Raw genomic sequence first — 19,520 nt, 5'->3', positions numbered from 1 at the left:
ATATATAGGGTCATAGAGGTTAAATTAGCTGACATATTGCATGGAAGTCCTTCACCCAGTGCTGGCACGTCGTATGTACTCAATAAAACTTAGTGGTGATGATCAAGATCTCACCAGAGGTGTGCTTGTTGATACTTTATTTTCCAGTTATCAGTATGTTTCATTTTGTTTCAGGGCATTCTTTAGCAAATCTTAATGCTATTTCTTCTGCCTGCCTAACAGTATTTGTTCTTTTTTTGATGTTCCCATTTGAACCTGTGCTGGTGTATTAGCATCTTTTAAAGTATTCATACAAAACCCAGCAAGTTTAACTTGTAATTTGGCAGACTGACTTATACTTCATTTAAATTTTTATTGGTTATTATTATCCTGCCTGTTAGACTACCAGAGAGTCCAGTAGTACTAACCAAACTTTGGAAGCTGTAATGTGGTACATACGCCTCAGGCCCAGACCTCATGAAAAGATTATTCATTTTATTAAAATATTTTCAGATAATGTCTCTCTTTTCTTTTGAACTGTGAGCTAGCTCCTTGAAGGCAAAGACTTTTGTTTATTCTTGCATCCTGGTATCTGGCACAATGCTAACTATGTTATAGGCAACACTATACATATATACATATGCCTTCCATATGCATATTTTTATCTCTTTAATTTCATAAATAACTAACATAATATGAAAAGATAGATTAAAAATAAGATGAGTAATGAAGAAGAAAATGGGGGGAAAAATTGAGAGAAGGTAAGATGAGAAGATGAAGTATCAAAAAGCACACCTGGCATTTATGGTAGAGATTGATAGTATGCATTTAAAATATTAGAACTCAAAGCAGACAGAAAATCCTTTTTGGTTATTGCTGCTGATGAAAACCATCACGTTTGATCACATGGATAATTCAGTTTGTGTCACAATTAGCTTTAATATTAAAATGGCTCATCTCCCTATCTCTCTTAGGAAGGGTATAAAAAAAGAAAGGTAATACTGTGACCTATTGTTATCAAAGGAATGCTGGTCTTCTATGTTTGTAAGTATCTGAAAATTTTATATTATATGCAAATGTAATTAACTCAGTTTTGTAAGTATCTGCAGAGTTTATATTGGGTGCAAATATAGTAAAGCAATATTAGTTTGGACTACATGTCTGAATTGAAGTGTAATTTTACTTTTTAGGAAATAACTTTTTAAAAAACTTTTATTTACATGTGTTAGCTGAAACTATTCCAATAAAGTAATGCCACTTAAACTTGTTTCACAGTTTACATACACACATCAGAATAGAGTTTTCCCCTGGTAATGGATAAGATAGCTATTTCTTTGATTGTGTACTAGGTGAAAATGCTGACTTGCGTTTTCATACCATGTTATATGAAGAATACTATTTTTAACACTAGAATCATGGCCATAGAAGGAGATGCTTCTACTGAGAAACATTCAAAAATCCATGTGAATTGTTGGCAGAGTAGATTCACTTCCATATCTCATGTTCACTCCAGGATACATCTCCATGCTTTTTGGTAGAGTAGGGATGGAGTGGAATAATAGTACTTTTTTTGCTTTCATTTTTTGTAAATTCACATAGTTTGATTAGATCGATTGACCTAAGATACAAGTCAGTGTATCTGGACACATGAATAGCCACAAAAGCCCTCCTCTGTGATTTTATTCACTTCCAATGTATGTTTCTCACCCTGGTAAGTGAGTAATCCCGTTGGTTGTTCCTCAGCCTTGTTCTCTAACATGGATAGAGAAGGAAATGCTTTTTCTACTGACTTTTTAAATGAAAGGAGACTGACAACCATGCAGAAGTAAGTAAAATGGGCTTTAGTTATAAAAGTGCTATGTAAGTGGGAGGGTAGCGTATTTAGAATTTAATTCCTTTGATCCTTGCAGCAGTAAGGGCTAACCTGAAGAGACATTTTCTTTAAATATATCTGTAAAGTATTAATATATTAATAGGAAGACTCACAGATTCTAAAGCTGTGATTTTGGGATATTTAAAGAAACTTAGGTTGGGCAGGGTGGCTCACGCCTGTAATCCTAGCACTTTGGGAGGCCGAGGTGGGTGGATCACCTGAGGTCAGGAGTTCAAGACCAGCCCGGCCATCATGGTGAAACCCCATCTAAATAAATAAATAATAAAGAAAGAGACTTAAAGATCATTTGAAAAAATGCTTTCTCAAATTGAAACAGCAGCTTTCCAGAAAAATAATGCAGATGCTTTTTCAAATTGAAAAATTGCAAAAGTTAAAGATGAGGAATTGTTTCAAATCTAGGAGAAACCTGATGAGTTACTTCACTAAGCTGTTCATTTAAAATAGAAGTGTCTATTGACAGGATTGTATTTTACTTTTAAGAAGCCCATTTATCATTAAAAGATTATCTCTAAAAGTTAGATTTTATATATCTGATATACTCAACGACTCATAACCTGATAGTGAAACCTTTCTGTGTTTGAAAGGGAGGTCTAGCATTTTAGCTGCTGAGCACTCTACAAGAGAAACTGTATACTGTATATCAGAAAACGGGGGTACTGTCTGCCTTTGGTGTTAAGTAGAAATGAAGACTTCCTTCATTGTCCATTCTTTTTTGGGATATTCACATGGCACTTGTGTCCTTTAGCCAGATAATCACTGTCAGTTTCAGAGGTCTAGAAATTGAGGAAGGGGTCAATAGGCCTGTCTCTTAACAAGTCTTTTTGCATTCAGTTGCTATTTCTAGGAAGTTTCAGTGTTGCAGAACAAATCACAGAGTCCTTAAAGAAGACTACTATGATGCTGTTTCTCTGATTGAGTATTCAACTGGTGTTGAATTTTGGTGTTTGACCCTAAAGCTTTTGACATATATGTGGATAATTACCTTTTCTGCAATTGTCAATGCATTACAGCTAGGCCATTCAGATGCCTTTTATTAGAATAGAGTTACATAGCCTTTCTCATTTAATTATAATGAATATTGATTCTTAACTATAATTGCCAAATCATTATCATAAACTTTATCTAACTTAAGGGCACTCAACTGCCGGTTCTACTGCTGTAGAAATTTGCCTTTAGGTTTTTTGAGGCCTCTGTTTCCGTTCTCCATGGGAATTCTCCTAGCGTCACAGAAGACTGCTGTACCTTATTCCCACCTTGGGCAAGAGAAAAGCTCTACAGGAGATAAGATTATCTGCGGTAGATGCCCACTTAGCAGCAGAGATTTTTCTATTTCCCATTTTGTTTGTGGCTTCATCAGAGTCCCCCAGTCCAAACAGTTCACTAAAGCTCTATGACTGCCTCCACTATTTTGGGCACCATTTGCCAAATTGGGTAGTTAAAAATTTGGGATGGGGGTTGTTTGTTTTGTTGTTGTTGCATTTTCCTACTTTCATTCCTCTATCACTTATGAATTGCTGATTGAACAGATTTATTCTTCATTTTGTATGGCTTCAGCTCATCATTGAGGCATTCAATTCATGATAATTCTAGGGAGGAGCAGTTATTACTAGAAAGGCAACATTGCATGGTGGGCTCTGGACAGAAAGCCTGGATTGAAACCCCCATCCTACTATTTACTGTTAGACTTTGGGTGAACTCTGTAAATTTTCTGTGCCTTTTTCCTTATTTGTGGAATGAGAATAATAGTAATTAATTCATAGTGTTGTAAAGATTAAATGAATAAAGCCTTTAGCCCAAGTTCTGGCAAATGGTATCACCAAATGTATGCTTATGCTATTATTATTATTATTACAATTATTATTATTTTTGAGATGGAGTCTTGCTCTGTCACCCATACTGGAGTGACGTGCTAGATCACTGGCACAATCTCAGCTCATTGCAGCCTCCACCTCCTGGGTTCAGGCAATTCCCCTGCCTTGGCCTCCCAAGTAGTTGGGACTACAGGCACATGCCACTACGTCTGGCTAATTTTTTTTTAAAAAAATTAATTTTTAGTAGAGACAGGGTTTCACCATGTTGGCTAGGCTGATCTTGAACTCCTGACCTCAAGTGATCCAGCAGCCTCACCTCCCAAAGTGCTGGGATTATAGGCAAAAGCCACAGCACCTGGTCCATCCTATTATTGTTAATGCTGTTACACAAAACCTCAAAATGGGAAGGATGAATGAATATTTGGTAACATTCCTGGAAGGAACCACTGATCTATCAGCCGTGGCTTATCTACTTTCACCTTCAAAGAAATGAATCTAGGCCAGGGATTTAGCACATATATGAGCCAGTTATTAAAGAAATATTATTTCACTATTATACTTTTAATTGAAACTTACTCTTAAAGATGACTGTGTAAATAAATGGCTCATGGTCAACTGCCCTGGCTGGTAACATAATTCAAAAGCACTGCCTTATGGTTCCTACCAAGATACACAGTACTATTTTAGTCATGACCTATGTCAAAATCTATAAAATCAGCAGCAGCCAACCTTTTTGCCGGGACTGTAACAGTCAACACAACACTGGCTATCAAGATAGGATACCACTGACAAACTAAAAATATATGGTATTTCGTGCAGATTTTAATCTATTGATGCCTGGAGTAATGTGTGCAACTTTATAGAAATTTAAGAGGAACTGAAGAGGCTAGCAAAGATTAACTCATTTAACAAATGTGTCTTGAGCATTTTTTATGGCGAAAGACTGCCTTTGGACCCAGGCCAAACCATTTCAAACAATAATGTAGCTACACTAAGAGTTAAGTGAACAGATAAGGAAATGTAATCATGATTGGTTTGCTTTTTACCATTTGAGAAGTGTGTCACAAATTACATACAACTTATAAGGGGACTTTGGAAACCGCCTTTTATAAGCTTGGTGCTCTCTGTATACAACTTTATGATGCAGTAAGAGATACGAGACTTTCCCCATAAACAATAATTTATTTCTATTCTAGAGGACAGTTTGGCAATATCTAGTAAATTTGAACATGGGCATACCCTGTAAACCAGTAATTTCACATTTAGATAATTGACCCCTAGAGAAAATTTTATATAAATTCTCACATATCTACAAGGAGACATATTCCTAAAATGTTTATAACAACATTATTTATAATAGGGAGAAATTAGAGACAAGCTGAATGTCAATATGGAATTGGATAAATTGTGGTATGTTTATAAATAGAATATTATATAGGAGTGGCATGTATATACCAGTGCTATACGTTGTCAGTGTACGTCATTCTTATATATTGAATGTGAACTGAGTAAAGGAAAAACGATAGTATTTAGAAACATACAAAATGATGCTATATATCAGTTAGATAATATGCATAATGAAAGTATTCAATAATGTGTGAAAATGATAAAAAACAAATTTAGGATAATGTTTGCTTCTAATGGGAATTAGAACTACATAGGGGTTTAAACTATACTGGTAATGTTGTGTTTGTTGAGTTGTGGGCACATGGCTTTTTATTATGTACATTTCAATATGTCTGGACTAGTTTAGAAACATTTAAAAATTGAAAGAAAATGTGTCGTGTTGACATTTGTATTTCAATGGAGATACATTGAGAAATTTTTCTTTTTCCTGCTTCGTTGATACTATTTCTGTATATGCTCAATTTTCTACATTGGATACATGTAACTTTAATCATGTTAAATGAAAAACTGAGGAATAATATATCTTTTAGAAAAACAAATGATTGTTTTAAGAATTTTTGGAAAATATAGACAAGTTAAATGAAAAAATTTTTTAGCACTTTTTATAATTGATTTTCTAATCTTTTTTGCTCTGGCTCTGCTGTCTAGTCTGGAATGCAGTGGCATGATATATTGGCTCACTGAAGCCTCTATCTCCTTCCAAGTAGCTGGGACTATAGGCATATTCCACCACATCTGACTAATTTTCCTATGTTTTGTAGCAGCAGAGTCTCACTATGTTGCCCTGGCCTGATGTGATCCTCCCATTTCTGCTTCCCAAAGTATCAGGATTACAGGTGTGAGCCACTGCACCCAGCTCTATAAATTGTACAGAAGTTAAGCATTATTACATATTCTTTGCTGCTCTTATCTTTGCCACCTGTTGTTATAAAATAAACATTTAACATATAGGACTGGTATTTTAAAGTTTTAAAATATGTTATCCTCTGAATTTAAGAACATGGTTTTGCTCATTGGCCGATGTTCTGTCTTCTTGCAATTAGTTGTTGCTTCTTAAGCATGGGTTTTAATAAAATCATATTGTTCCTTATGTTTGATTATTTTAACTGATTTTACAAATATCAGGAAATAATAAAAATTTGAGCAGTTATATGCTCAGTCATAATACTGTTGATTTATAGAAGTAGAAGATAGAAGCTTTAAATTATGTAAAATGTGAGATTTTCTTGGGAGCGGAACAGTAACATTTTAACTCTTAATTTTACTGGTTGCATATAGTATGCAATAGGCAGATTTATGAATGAGACAGTGGAATTATCATTTTAAAATGTAAGCTCTTTAGGATTTGATGTAGTGCTAGTGGTACTAGAAAGATAAATAGTAGGGCTAATAGTATTTTACAATATACCAGGCCCAGTGACTTACAGGCTAATACAAACCAGTTCTTGTCAAACTTTATTTTGTTTATAAATCTCCTGTAAATGTTGTTAAGTAAGATGCAGATTCTGGATTCACTAAGTCTAGGACTCTGCCAGAGCTTTTGCATTTCAGCAGACTCCTAGAATTTGGCAATAAGTCAGTTTTAAGGACCACATTTTTAGTACTGAGGATGTAGGTTTGTGCTTCTCAAACTATCTGCAAAAGACTAGCTTTAAAAAAATATTATCTAGTATTTTATGGAACGATACTTCTTGGAAATAAAATAGAGAATAAATGTATAAAGGCAAAGAGAGAAAATTGTATATTAATGTGAATGTAATTTCTTAGTAAACCTTTGACAGGTGTAAAGTATGTTAGTTTAGGATAAACGAATATTTCCTAAAAAGTGTTTAGATATGTTGTACTGTATAGTACAGTTTTTAAGGACAATTTATTTTATAAAAATACTTGCCCTGTGTGAAGCAGCATCTCATGTATCCATCATATTTTCTGAATATTCTTTCTAAAAGTTTTTTATTTTCCTTTTCCTCCTATCTAGGCCAATTCAAGACTCGCTGTTCATTCTTGGATTAGAGTAATTCTATAACACTACTTAGCATTCATGAATAAAATGTTACCTGAAGAGATTATTCATCCTCTCAGCAAAAATTTAAGCACTTCATTACACACAAAATTCTGTGCTAGTCTCTTTTGGGATTATGAAACGGAATAAAAAGTTCTTGCTCTGCAGAAATTTATAGACCTGAATGACAGAATCCATCTCCCTGTTAAGAAATTTTACTGTATGTTAGTATTGACCTATTAAAGGATATCAGAACCTTAAAATGCTATTAAGCAACTTTTTCAGATGCAGACCTGATTCATTAACTGGGGCAGTCTTTATTTTCCATTCATTGATTACATTAACAGATATTATTAGTCACCTACTGCATGCTGATTAGTGTGCTTGGCCCTTGTGAGAGAGTAGTGAGTGATAGAGACATAATTCCTGCTGTCTGCTAAGAGCCCATTCATGATCAAGTCAACCCACTTGGCTTTTTGATTGTTGTGTATGAGTGAGAGAGACAGTCACATTCAAGTATTTGTTTTAGAAAGTATAACGTTATTCATCTAGATGTTAATTTTGGTAATTTTTCATAGGGATAAGTAAAGAAATATGATGAGAACACTTTTCTCACCTTTGAAAGTGTCTTTGAAAAAGTGTCTTTGAAACTTCATTTATTCTTCCTTTAAAAATTTTTCGTTTTATTAATATTTCACTTTGAAGCATAACCACTCATTTATATCCAGGCCTTGTCCAGACCTTTCTGGTAGCTTATGGGTTTTGGGTGATTCTGCTGAGTTTTTGCTCACTTAGAGGCTATAGGATTTCAGTAACTCATGGGTTATCTTGTAGCTTTTTGAATACCAGAAACTTGTGGATACTTGTTGAATGCAGTTAGGTAAGCTAGTTTCTTATTACCCTTCTTTCTGATAGTTACTGTGAGGTCTGTGGAGAAACTGATTGAACATTTATGGTATCTAAAACTCAGCAGCATTTTAAAGATTTAGCAAGTAAAACCTCCTCCCATTCCTCTTGTCATTTGTTCAGCACCTGCTATGTGTGTGGCAGGCATCATTCTGAAGATGTCATTGTTGGGGGAAAAAGAAAAAAACACAGGGCCCCTGTACTCTCAGAATTTATAAGATATAATCTCTATCTGGGACAATAATGATGACTAGAGTTTATTATGTGCTTACTATGTGCTGGAAACTTTTCCAAGTGCTACGTATATTAACTCATTTAATCCTTTTGTAACAACCTGTGAATTGAAGGTATTATTATTAGCATCATCTGCATTTTTACAGATAAGGAAACTGAGACAAGAAAGTTTAATATGCCCCATACCACACTGCTTATATGTAGCAAAGGTGGAATTCTCGCCTGCCAAGTCTGGCTCCAAAAATTCCACATTTATCCACTACACTATGCTGTGCAATTATAACAGATAATTATGATTTAATTTAAATGGATAATTAAATAGGCAGTTTTAAAAAGTAGGAGCTGTGCAATGATAGAATACTCACTGCTGTGGGAGCACAGAATAAGCCCACCTAATTTGGTGATGTTAGGGTCAGGGAAAGCTTTCCTGGGAAAGTAATCTTTATTCGAAGAGACTTTGAACCTCTTTTCCTCTCTTAAAAAAAAAAAAAAACAAAACATTGAAAAGAATTGAAGATTTTTTTAAAGTAGAATTTTAAAAACTGGTTTATTATTTTTTTTAACTGATTTTCACACAAAGGAATAACATAGGTTTGTAAAATTGTAAGTGTATTCTGAATTGAGATCCTTTGGTGATGATACTCTTTAAATTGGATGAGATAAATTTTTTAAATCGCCATTTAAAAAATTAACCAAATGAAAAAATTCTAGTATTTTTGAGGTGATAAACTAGAGGGTAGTACTATTATGTAAATAATACTAGGTATCTTCTCTCTCTATCTCTTTATCTCTCTGACACACATGCTGTCTCCCTCTCGCGAACTATCTCCATCTCCCTCTCCCTCTCCCTACCCCCCCCATCTGCCTCTCTCTTTTTTCTCTCTCTTTTTCCCCACCCCTCTTTGATAGAACAAAAGATATGATTGCCCACATTTTGGGAGGCCAGAATGGGTTCACTTGAGCCCAGGAATTTGAGACTAACCTGGGCAACATAGTGAGACCCCATCTCTACAAAAAATAAAAATACTGGCTGGACATGGTGGTGTTTACCTGTAGTTCCAGTCACTGAGGAGGCTGATATGGAGGCATTGCTGGAGCCCAGGAGGTTGAGGTTTCACTGAGCTATGATCATGCCACTGCATTCCAGCAACAGAGCAAGACCCTGTCTCAAAAAAAAAAATTTTTTTTTATTATGTGCTGTTTAGTTTAAATATGGAAGCTGCTTTGGTCACTTCAGGTCTCTTGTCATACTGTAGCAGGGATTAACATCTCTAAGTTCTGTTGGTGGTGGGGGTAGGGGAGAGAGAGCGGGGAGTGGGGAGGGTGGGGAGGGTTAACATGGGGAGAAATGCCAGATATAGTATGCACCTAAAGTTAAAAACAACAACAACAACAAAAATTTCTAAGTTCCTGCATCAGGAAATGAACATAGAGAAAAATATGAAATCTACTCTATAGACTACATTTTATAATATCAAAGCTTTTATAAAGTATTATGCATTCATAGATGGAATTATTTAAGATTTGCCAACTAGATTTTAATTTAGGCAGGTTTTAGTATAGAAATTAACTAGTTTTTGTAATCTTGTCATGCATCAACTTATTTTATCAATTATTAATATCTTGAGTGCTTTTCATTTTTATAAAATGGGAACAGTGATAGTTTAGGGTGTATTTGGAGATATTTTTATGTTCAATGCCATATTGTGGCTAAAAGGCTAGCAGAAGAGATAATTCTGATAGTATCGCTCTGTTCTTCATAATATATATCATCTCATGTATTGAAAAATCTCATTTTTCTTAATGGCTATTAACAGAATTCAAGATCATAATTAGGAGTCGCAGGGGCCAGATTTGACCCCTTTTGTTAGCATAGTAACTTTTTACCAATTTAAAATACGCAACATGATAGTTTTATATTTAATGATCTCCCTGATTTACTTTCTTTAGATTTCAAAATTGAAACAGCATTCACTTACCAGTTCCATTATCTGATCCACTTGGGTTCCACTCTAACCATTGCTTGCTTGACTTTTGCTCTTTGCTTGTCACTGCAACCACTCACTTAGGCCATGCACCTTCCAGTGTTCTGCAGCCTGCTGAAAGTTACTACATTATTTTGCTTTGTTCTCTGCTATTCTGTCTTATCTGTGAGTGCTCTGGGTTATAATATTTTTCCCTTTTGCCCCATGAGCACCCATGCTTCAAGAAGTCTGATGCTCTGTGGTATTTAAGAAGAATGTTGTTTAAGCTCCTGGTCAGCTCACCCATTTCTTTCATTGGGGGGCTCCGTTTGACAGCTAAGCTATCTTCTACTTTAAAAACTACATGGATGAATACACACAAACATAAAAATATTTTGCTATTCTAATTGCCTTGGTTTTTTTTATTTCTTTAAACTGTGGGGTTTCTCCCTAATTTATACTTATCTAGAAACTTCTGGTGTTTTAATATGGTTCCAGTCGCAGGAGGCGGTGCCTGGCTGTCGCCTTTCTGGACCTTTTTACTCTGTATTTATGAAAGAGATCTTTATTCCAGGTTGTCTTAGTTCATGCTACTAGAAGTGTAGTCCATGGGCCAGCAGCACCATCATCATCACCTATTTGTTAGAAATTCAGAATCTCAAGTCCCACCCCCAGACCTTATGCATCTTAATCTGCATTTTAGCAAGTTGTCTGCTTGTTTGATAAGAACGTTGAAGTTTACAAAGCACTGCTCTAGGTATCACCCAACTACATGATACCTTGACATGCTCATAGTTGTATATTTCTAGAACTGATTTTAAATACATGACTTGTATTCTTACTTAAATATTTGTGAATTATTTCATAACTATTCATCTTGTTTCACCAAAAGTTATACTGTGGGTGGCTATTACTGCTGTATGAAAGGAATGACAAGAATAATCTCAAACAGTAGCCACCCCCAGTCCTTGAAGTGAAGTTTTGGTGTACAATCATAGTTGATGTAAAACTGTGACAACCATTTTGAATGTCTCTTTGTGCCTTCTCCCAGCATCAGTTTGTAACTGTAGATAAAGAACTATGCCTTTCTTGTCTCTTGGACAGTGCCTTTTAAGCAAAGTTGCTTTTGCTAAATGGAACTTGTAAGGTGTTGGGGAAAATATCTGATTTTTATCCTTAAATGAGAGAAATTATGCCTTACTGATATTTTATATGTGGATTAATTGTATGGGCATATAATTAGTCTTGAGGATTCATATACAAGTCTTGCTTGTTTTTGAGGAAAAACGTTTATTGACTCATTTTCTGGTGCACTATGAGGATCCCAGTCATTAGCAATGGGAACAGAGAAAAGTTAGGTTAGCAAGATAAAAGACACTACATGCAATTTATAAAGTTAATAAATTGCATGTAGTCATTTAGCGACACGACAAATATATATCAGACTTCGATATATTTGTATAGTGGTGCTTTAGGAAATAGTTTTTTTAAAAAACTGTAGTGTTTTTACTTGTAGTTGTTCAAGAATGAAGAGAACTGAGAGAATACAAAATTACTCTTTCATTTTTCTTTAGCGTTCACATGTAGTGTGAACAATGTAGCTGATGTGAAAGCACATTTTAATTGGCATTTTTCTTGAGTAATATTCTTTCAGGATGACAAACAATATTTAAGTGAGCATTTTTAGGGTTTTGATGCCTTCTTTTGACTGTGTGCCTAAGAATGGCAGTGAGAAGGATGGCAGAGAGAATACCGAGATGTATGTGAGTTAGTGGTATGTCACTTAGTATTATTTTAAATAGTGAAAGCAAATTCAGTGAGTGAGGCATGGTGGCTCAGGCCTGTAATTCCAGCACTTTAGGAGGCCAAGGCCAGTGGATCTCTCGAGCATAAAAGTTTGAGACCAACCTGTGCAACATAGTGAGACCCTGTCGCTTCAAAAAATTTTAAAGAATTAGCTGGGTGTGGTGGTGCATGGCTATACTCCCAGCTACTCCTGGGAGGCTGAGTCTAGTGAGTAGTAATCACACCACTGCACTCCAGCCTGGGCAACAGAGCAAGGCCCCTTCTCCAAAAAAAAAAAAAAAAAAGGTAAACTCTGGGGAGTGACCTTAGCTAAGAGCCATTCTATTCTGTATATAGGTTCTACTAAATGTGGTTATATCAGATAAGACTTAAGGTTGTGGTTACTCATAGTCATAAGTTGTGAATATACAATTACTGATACACATGTGATCGACATTCAGATTCTTCCTGAATGTCGATCACATGTGTATTCAGTAATTCTAAATTACATAAATATGAAACAAAGCTTCATTTGGGAGGTAGCACTCTCAGAAGATTAGTTTTAAAACAGAAGAGCAGAAGGAGTTGTGACATGCATCTATAAGCAATTGTAATAATTTGACAGTTATTTAGATTTAGCCCGTGATTCCTAGCCCTTTCATTGACAGCCTGCCTGCAAAGATAGTGAGGCCTGTTTCACCCCCATTAATGTCCTCTTAAATGGTAGCCCACAATCTGGGTAATGATAAATGTTCAGTGATTGATGATTTTTTTTTTTTTAGTCCTATGGGATTCTGTGTGGTTTCTGGTTTCTGTGAGCCAGGTTAGTTTTTTCTCTTACTTGGGCTTTGTATACATTTTTCTGGTCTTTACCATGCTGGTTTTAAATTGGCAGACATAGGCGTGACCTGCAGTTTTAATTAATTAAGTTCAAAGCCTTGTTTAGAAAAAAATAAGATTTTGAAAGTGATGAAGTACTTACAACTGTGTAATAGTCTAAGAACCAGGACAGATTTTAATACATAGTAATTTTGTAACACTTGTTTTTATTTGTAAACTTTATCGTTTTTCCCCTTGGCTTTAAAAAAAAAATGTTTTAAACTATACGAGAAATGTAATAACAGCTACTGTAAAAAATAACATTGGCTTTATTGTTTTTATGGTGTTTGTAATTTCATTCTTAAGAATTTTAGTTGGTTATTTTTAGTAATCATTTTCTTTTTTACATGGATCAGTTTCTGTAGGAGTATATATTGTTATACTACAGTAGTATTAAAATTAGTATAAACAGACCTTTTGGTTGAATATTTGCCATTTGGGAAAGGATTCATTTCTAGCATATTGATTGTGGATTCGTTTTAGCATTTTAAGTCTAACTTGTAATTGTCTAACTCTTTATTTTTAGGGTATGGGGGCCAGAATGAATAGGAGAATAAAGTTAAGCATTTCCCTAGTTTAGTACAACTGAGAAATATATTTTCTTAATTCATTTTTTAAAAAATGATCCATTTTACTTTCCTTTTGGATGTAATCTTAGAGGTAATTTTAGTAATAGTTTTCAGAATTTTTGTAGCTCCCCATCTGATCAGAAGAGCCGATACTTTGAGATATTGGTGCTCATGGTTAGTGTGTATTTATGGAAACCCACTTTTCTTTATGATCAATTAAAAAAATGTTTTTTGACATTAAAATCTTAAAAGGAGTAAAAGAAGCACTTTTGCTGTTTGCTTCCCAAATAATGAACAGGAAACTTGGTTAGAAATGACCATGTTTAAGTCTGTATATTAATTAGGTGAGTGTCATTATGCTCAGTTAGCAGGACTGCCAAATAATCCCTTTAATACTCTGATCTTTTTTCCCCCTAGGGTTTTACAGACAGCCCTCATTACAGTGATCACTTGAATGACAGTCGATTAGGAGCCCATGAAGGCTTGTCCCCAACACCTTTCATGAACTCAAATCTGATGGGTAAGTTGGTAATTCTCTGCAAGTCGTCTTTTCAAAGCTTCTTTGGTCAGAGACTTTTTTTATCCTTTTGTCCAGGAGGGACAGGTAAGTATCTAGAAGAAAGTTCTGGAGTTTCTAGGGGCAGTAGGACTTTTCTTGTTCAGCACAGCTTGAGGTTCAAATGTCCAAAAAATTTGGGTTCTTCTCTTAAAGCATTATCGGTGTCAAAAAAGGAAATAGCAGTGTTTTTTGATTGTCAGTTTTGGCAATGTTTTTGTGACCTCAAGCTTTGTATGTTTTCTGGGGCAGAGAAGTACGTTTTAAGGGCATTTGTGATACTATTATTTCTCTTAACAGTTGACATGTCATAATTAAAAATGTGACATAGCAGTGATTGTAGGCTTTACTTGCATTGGACAATGTTTCTCCTGGCACAGTTTGATTAAAACATAGTACATTTAGATATTGCAGCACTTGTTTTAAACACTTGGCTTCATACTGGGACTTTTTTAAAGTTTTGGTTTGAAGAAGTAAAGTTGTACTTAAGAAGCATATAAACTACCATCCAAACCTGATTTAGCAAAACCTTTATGTTTAATCATTCTGTCTACCCTATGCTTTGCAAAACACCCCTCCTTTCCTTTCTCCCTTTCCCCTCTTTGTCTCAAATGAAAGTTTAAAGTTGTTCTTCATTCTAAAATTATAAACCCAATCTTGTTTTTTCAGTTTGCATATCATTTGTGTGTGTGTGTGTGTGTGTGTGTGTGTGTGTGTGTGTAAATATTTTACCTTTAAACTTGATTGAAAAGAATCTATAATTTATGACATTTTTTTCTTGCTTATACTGGGACTGAGCATATTACAAAAACTGTAATCTGTTATACCAGTTGTTATTGGCATCATATAAATTAAAAAGTTTGTGTAATTGACATTGATTTCATTACTTATTTTATTTCTTAAGAACATGACCTATATTGTGGTCTTAGAATTGTCCTTTTAAGACACAGCCATGCTAATCTAAGTAGATTACCCAAATCCGAAATCCTGGTGGTCTGCAGTTTCTTTAAAATGATTTGCTTTGCACAGTCTTTGTTTCCCTCATTCTCTGTAATGTTGAGGAGACAGAGTCTGATTTTGCCTAAGGCGGTTGACAGTTTGAAGCCAGAAGAACCATTAGAGTATGACAGAAGAGTGAAAAAAGTCTAATCAGCAATAAAACTTGTGTTTAAAATCACAATTTGTTTCAGCATAAATAAATGCACACAGAAAATCACGGTATTAAATGTATTATCATTCCAGGTAAAAATCAGAGTTAGGTTTAGAGTAAATTATTTGGCTAGGGAAAACTTTCTAATTAATTTTTTAAATTTTCAGTTGAGCTAGCCATCAAAGTAAAATTGATGTAACACTCCAAATAATTTCCTTTTGCAGTATAACTTTTCCCCACCTAGGATTTAATTTATGTTAAGTGTAGTAGGGTAAGTTAAAGTCAGTGTTTTTGTAATTTTTGATTAAATTAAGCTTTCTTAATTGAGACTATAACTCTGAACTGTAAAAAATCAGAAATAGCTCTTTTTGTATTTATGTTCTTACTTTTTATTCTTCACTCATAGAGACGACTTTTAGACCCAGTGGAATTTCGTCATTAGCACAGCTTTGTGCCAAGGTGACTATTAAAATTTGGTGGGGGACAAGTGTGGAAATTAAATGAATCCTAAGAGGTATGCATGTCAGTCACTTGCTCTGAGCAGATATTGACTAACAATATTTCTGTAATTCACTTTGAGGTAACATTTTCTCAGTTGGAACAATTAAGAGCATGTGCTTGCCGGTGTCTTCAGTTTTCAGATAATTACTAGAGTACTTTTAGTAGTCATCTATACCCTATGTATAAAATCAACATCTAAAAAAAGTCATGAAGTAAATATTTGTAAATAAATTGATCTCTTCATGATTCAAATGAAAAAAATCTTCATTCATCTGAACTACGTTGTTGAGGTATGACTTTATATCAGATGCAGATATACAAACCATACATTTTCTTTTCTTATTTTTGAGACGGGGTCTCACTTTGTCACTCAAGCTAGAGAGCAGTGGCATGATCATGGCTTACTACAGCCATGAACTCCTGGGCTCAAGCTGTCTTCTTTCCTTAGCACAACACCAGCTAATTGTTTACATTTTTTCTTTTGTAGAGATGAGATCTCATTATGTTGACCAGGCTGGTTTTGAACTCTTGGCCTCAAGTGATCCTTCTGTCCCAGCCTCCCAAAATGTTGCAGTTATAGGCATAAGCCACCATGTCTGGCCCAGACCATAAATTTTATTTATACACTACCTAATGTAAAAATGTTTACTTATATATAAAGGAAGGAGAGAGAACCCTGAAATGATGAAGCAGATAGGTTCAAAAGAAATTCACTGGTCATCGGCAATATCTGATATACTTTACTTCCTTACCTTTATTTTCAGTAAAAATGATCAAATGATGTACCTTAGTCCAACAACAGTGTAAGCAATCTGCACAACAATAGCTTGCTTTTGGAAATCAGTGTCTCTTAAATCACAGTGCAGTTCCATACAGCAGCAGGCAGTCCAATTTGATATGAGCTGAAGTAATTGGACACCCAAACATGGTTTTATAGCAGTATGTAGAGTTACAATAGATAGACTAACTTTTCTGGCTGTTTGATAATTGAAGGGAGTTTCTGCCTAAAAAACCTAAATTGTTAAAGTTCTGCTGATATATGTATGGTAGTAGTCAAAGCATTTGGAACTGTTGATACCCTGTCATCATAACAGGTAACAGTTGAGGTGGTGCTGTGAATGATGAATGCTCAGAAACAGTTAAAACTAATAGGAAAACAGTAACATTTCATGTTGCTGTCAACATATAAAAGTACCATTAAGTGGGGGATGGATTGTATGTGTAGGGAATGGTGTTATTTTGAGTATTATGTTCAGGCATAAGCACATTTGCTTGAAGTAATGGGGGATTATAAAGCACCACTGTGTTCTGTGATAGAGCTTTCAAACACTTTAGTGATTTTGTACATGGCAAAAATTAGAAATTTTGTCTAACGGGTTGATAATGATTCAGTAATGAACTATTTGCAACAGAAAGTACATTTATATATTCATTTAGATATTTTGAAGTGTTTTACACAGGAAGTAAAGCTATTATACTGAATCGGTTAATGCTTCTTTTTATGAATTGCAGAATTATCCTGTTGATTTGTCACTATGGGAAAGAGGGCTTTTCTTATATTGCAAGTGAAATAAGTACATCATTTTGGCACATTGCTAGGTAATTAGCATCAAACAGTTGTGTACTCTGTAATATTAAAACTATATGAAAAGCCTTGACCATAGCAGTGAATTCCATGGTCAGTTCAAGGCTACTATCACCAAGTGGCCTTGTCGGTCTCAAGCTTCTTCCAGCTCTGGTCCATTTCTCTACCGTCGATCCTCTCATTAATTTCAGTAATACTTGTGTTCCTTTTCCTGTGGATAATTAGCCATATTTTTGATGATGTCAGGATCAGTTTACTTTTGGAACTTAGAAACAAATTATTCTCACAGAATTGTTTACCTTTCATCCTCAAGTAACTGTGTAATAAACTGCCATTATCTTTCTAGCCCTCCAAGTTCATAAGCTTTACTTATTTTTGGATGTATTTATGTGTATATGTGATAAATGGAAGAATTACGATATATGGTTATCTTTAGTTTTGCTTGTTTTCCGAGACCCTTAAGTGTGTTCCTTTCTGAGACTCTATTTTACCTCTACAGATGGTTTGTTAATAATTTTTATTTTAAAGAGTGAGCGTAATGTGTGGTGATACAGGGGGAAATTGCAGGGCTGAGAATTAGGAGATACGGATTTTAATCTAGATTCTGAAAATAACCTTTACCTTTCTGATAGGGTAATGCTGGGAATTCTCAGAGGTCTTGTATCAGCTCTAGAATTTTACAATTCCATAATCTCATAAATTTAATAACTTTATTCAACCCTGAAAAAGGCTGCAACTGTAATTATAATTGCTATTTTGCAAATGATTAAAACTAAGGCACAGGACAGTTGTTTCTTTCTGAGGCCTCAAAGCCAGTAAGTGTCAAAACTAAATGTAGAACTCATATCTCCTGACTCTTTGTAGTTGAATGCTTTTTCCATTAGACCACACTGTTTAGGTTAAGATACTTGTTCTTTCTTCATATCTCAGGTTTTTTACTAGCTCAGTATTTTCTTAATCCATAATTATGGAGACATTGGTCTTGACAGATGACCATGGGAAAAAAGGTTCCACAGTGAAATAACTTTGAACACCATTTTGTATCAGTTGTTCCCACTTCGACATTCAGATTGTACTTTGGAATGTTAAAGACTCTGAAAAAAGAAAAAGCTTATTTAACTTTGTTTAGCCTTCTACACCTCTAAATCGTATTAGGCACAGAAGACTTTTTGTAAAAAGCATCATTAGCTTCTGAGAAACTAGTTTTCCATGGGACACTGGGAAATGTTTCTGGTTGTTTAATGGAAAAAAAAATACCTAAAAGTTCTCTAAAAAGTAAAATAGAATTGCTCTACGGTCATCTCTTAGTATCTGTGAGGGATTGGGTCCCCTGATGCTCAAGTCCCTTATATATATAAAATGGTGTAGTTTCTGCATATGACCCACGCACATCCCCCTATATACTTTAAATCATCTATAACTTACATATAATACCTAACACAATGTAAATGCTGTGTGAATAGTTCTTATGTTGAATTGTTTAGGGAATAATGACAAGGGAAAAAAAAATGTCTGTATACATTCAGGACAGATGCAACCACCCTTTTTTACCCTGTAAGTATTTTCAAATTGTGGTTGATTGATTTCCCGTATGTGGAACTCACAGGCAGAGGGCAGACTATATATATTGTTGTAACTTATTTTAGGCATGTTAACTGATTTAACAGGTTGGGTCTAATTGTTCAAATATATTACTGTCAAACCTCTCTTACAAGCATTTGACTTATAAGCAAAGCAGGTGTCTTGCCATTGCTGCTGGAATCTCTGCTTAACTCTACCTTCTGTATCTAAGAACTTAAAGGGCCCCTCTGGCAAAGCTTCTATGTTTTATTTCCATTTCATTTGGGATTAAATAGGTTTCTGTGGATTTGTCTGGGAATTTAAGCCCAAGTACACTTTTTTCCCTGCGTATTTGGTACCTCAAACAACCAAATTTCAAAAAAACTTCTTTTGTAAAGTTGATACTGCTTGCTCTGTAACTTATGAAAAATCCAGAAATGTGCTAGTGTTACAAAATATGTAGAATCACCATTTTCAGATGATCAAAGCATAATACAACCCTCTCCTCAAAAGTTATCTTTTTTTGGCTGAGGGGAGTGGCTCATCTTCCCAGCACTTTGGGAGGCCAAGGCAGAAAGATTGCTTTAGCCCGGGAGTTTGAGACCAGCTTGGGCAATATAGTGAAACCCTGTCTATACAAAAAAAAAAAAAAAAAAAAAAAAAGATTAGCCAGGCATGGTGGCACATGCCTGTGGTCCCAGCTACCTGGAGGCTGAGGAGGGAGGATCGCTGGAGCCA

The 19,520-nt window shown here is 34.9% G+C and overlaps 1 protein-coding gene across 8 annotated transcripts in view; it reads left to right on the top strand.

Moving 5' to 3' along the window:
* TCF12 (transcription factor 12) overlaps positions 1–19,520 on the top strand; it is a 370,182-nt gene that overhangs the window by 151,862 nt on the left and 198,800 nt on the right. For all 8 annotated transcript variants that reach the window (XM_032297781.1, XM_032297780.1, XM_032297779.1 and 5 more), the window contains one exon: positions 13,848–13,950. In XM_032297781.1, coding sequence (XP_032153672.1) covers positions 13,848–13,950 — 103 coding nt within the window. The remainder of the gene's footprint in view (positions 1–13,847; positions 13,951–19,520) is intronic.

This window comes from Sapajus apella, unplaced genomic scaffold (assembly GCF_009761245.1).
Source record: "Sapajus apella isolate SASKATOON/1434 unplaced genomic scaffold, GSC_monkey_1.0 scaffold37, whole genome shotgun sequence".
In the NCBI taxonomy this organism is placed as follows: domain Eukaryota; kingdom Metazoa; phylum Chordata; class Mammalia; order Primates; family Cebidae; genus Sapajus; species Sapajus apella.
This window is presented reverse-complemented; position numbering and strand designations above follow the sequence as displayed.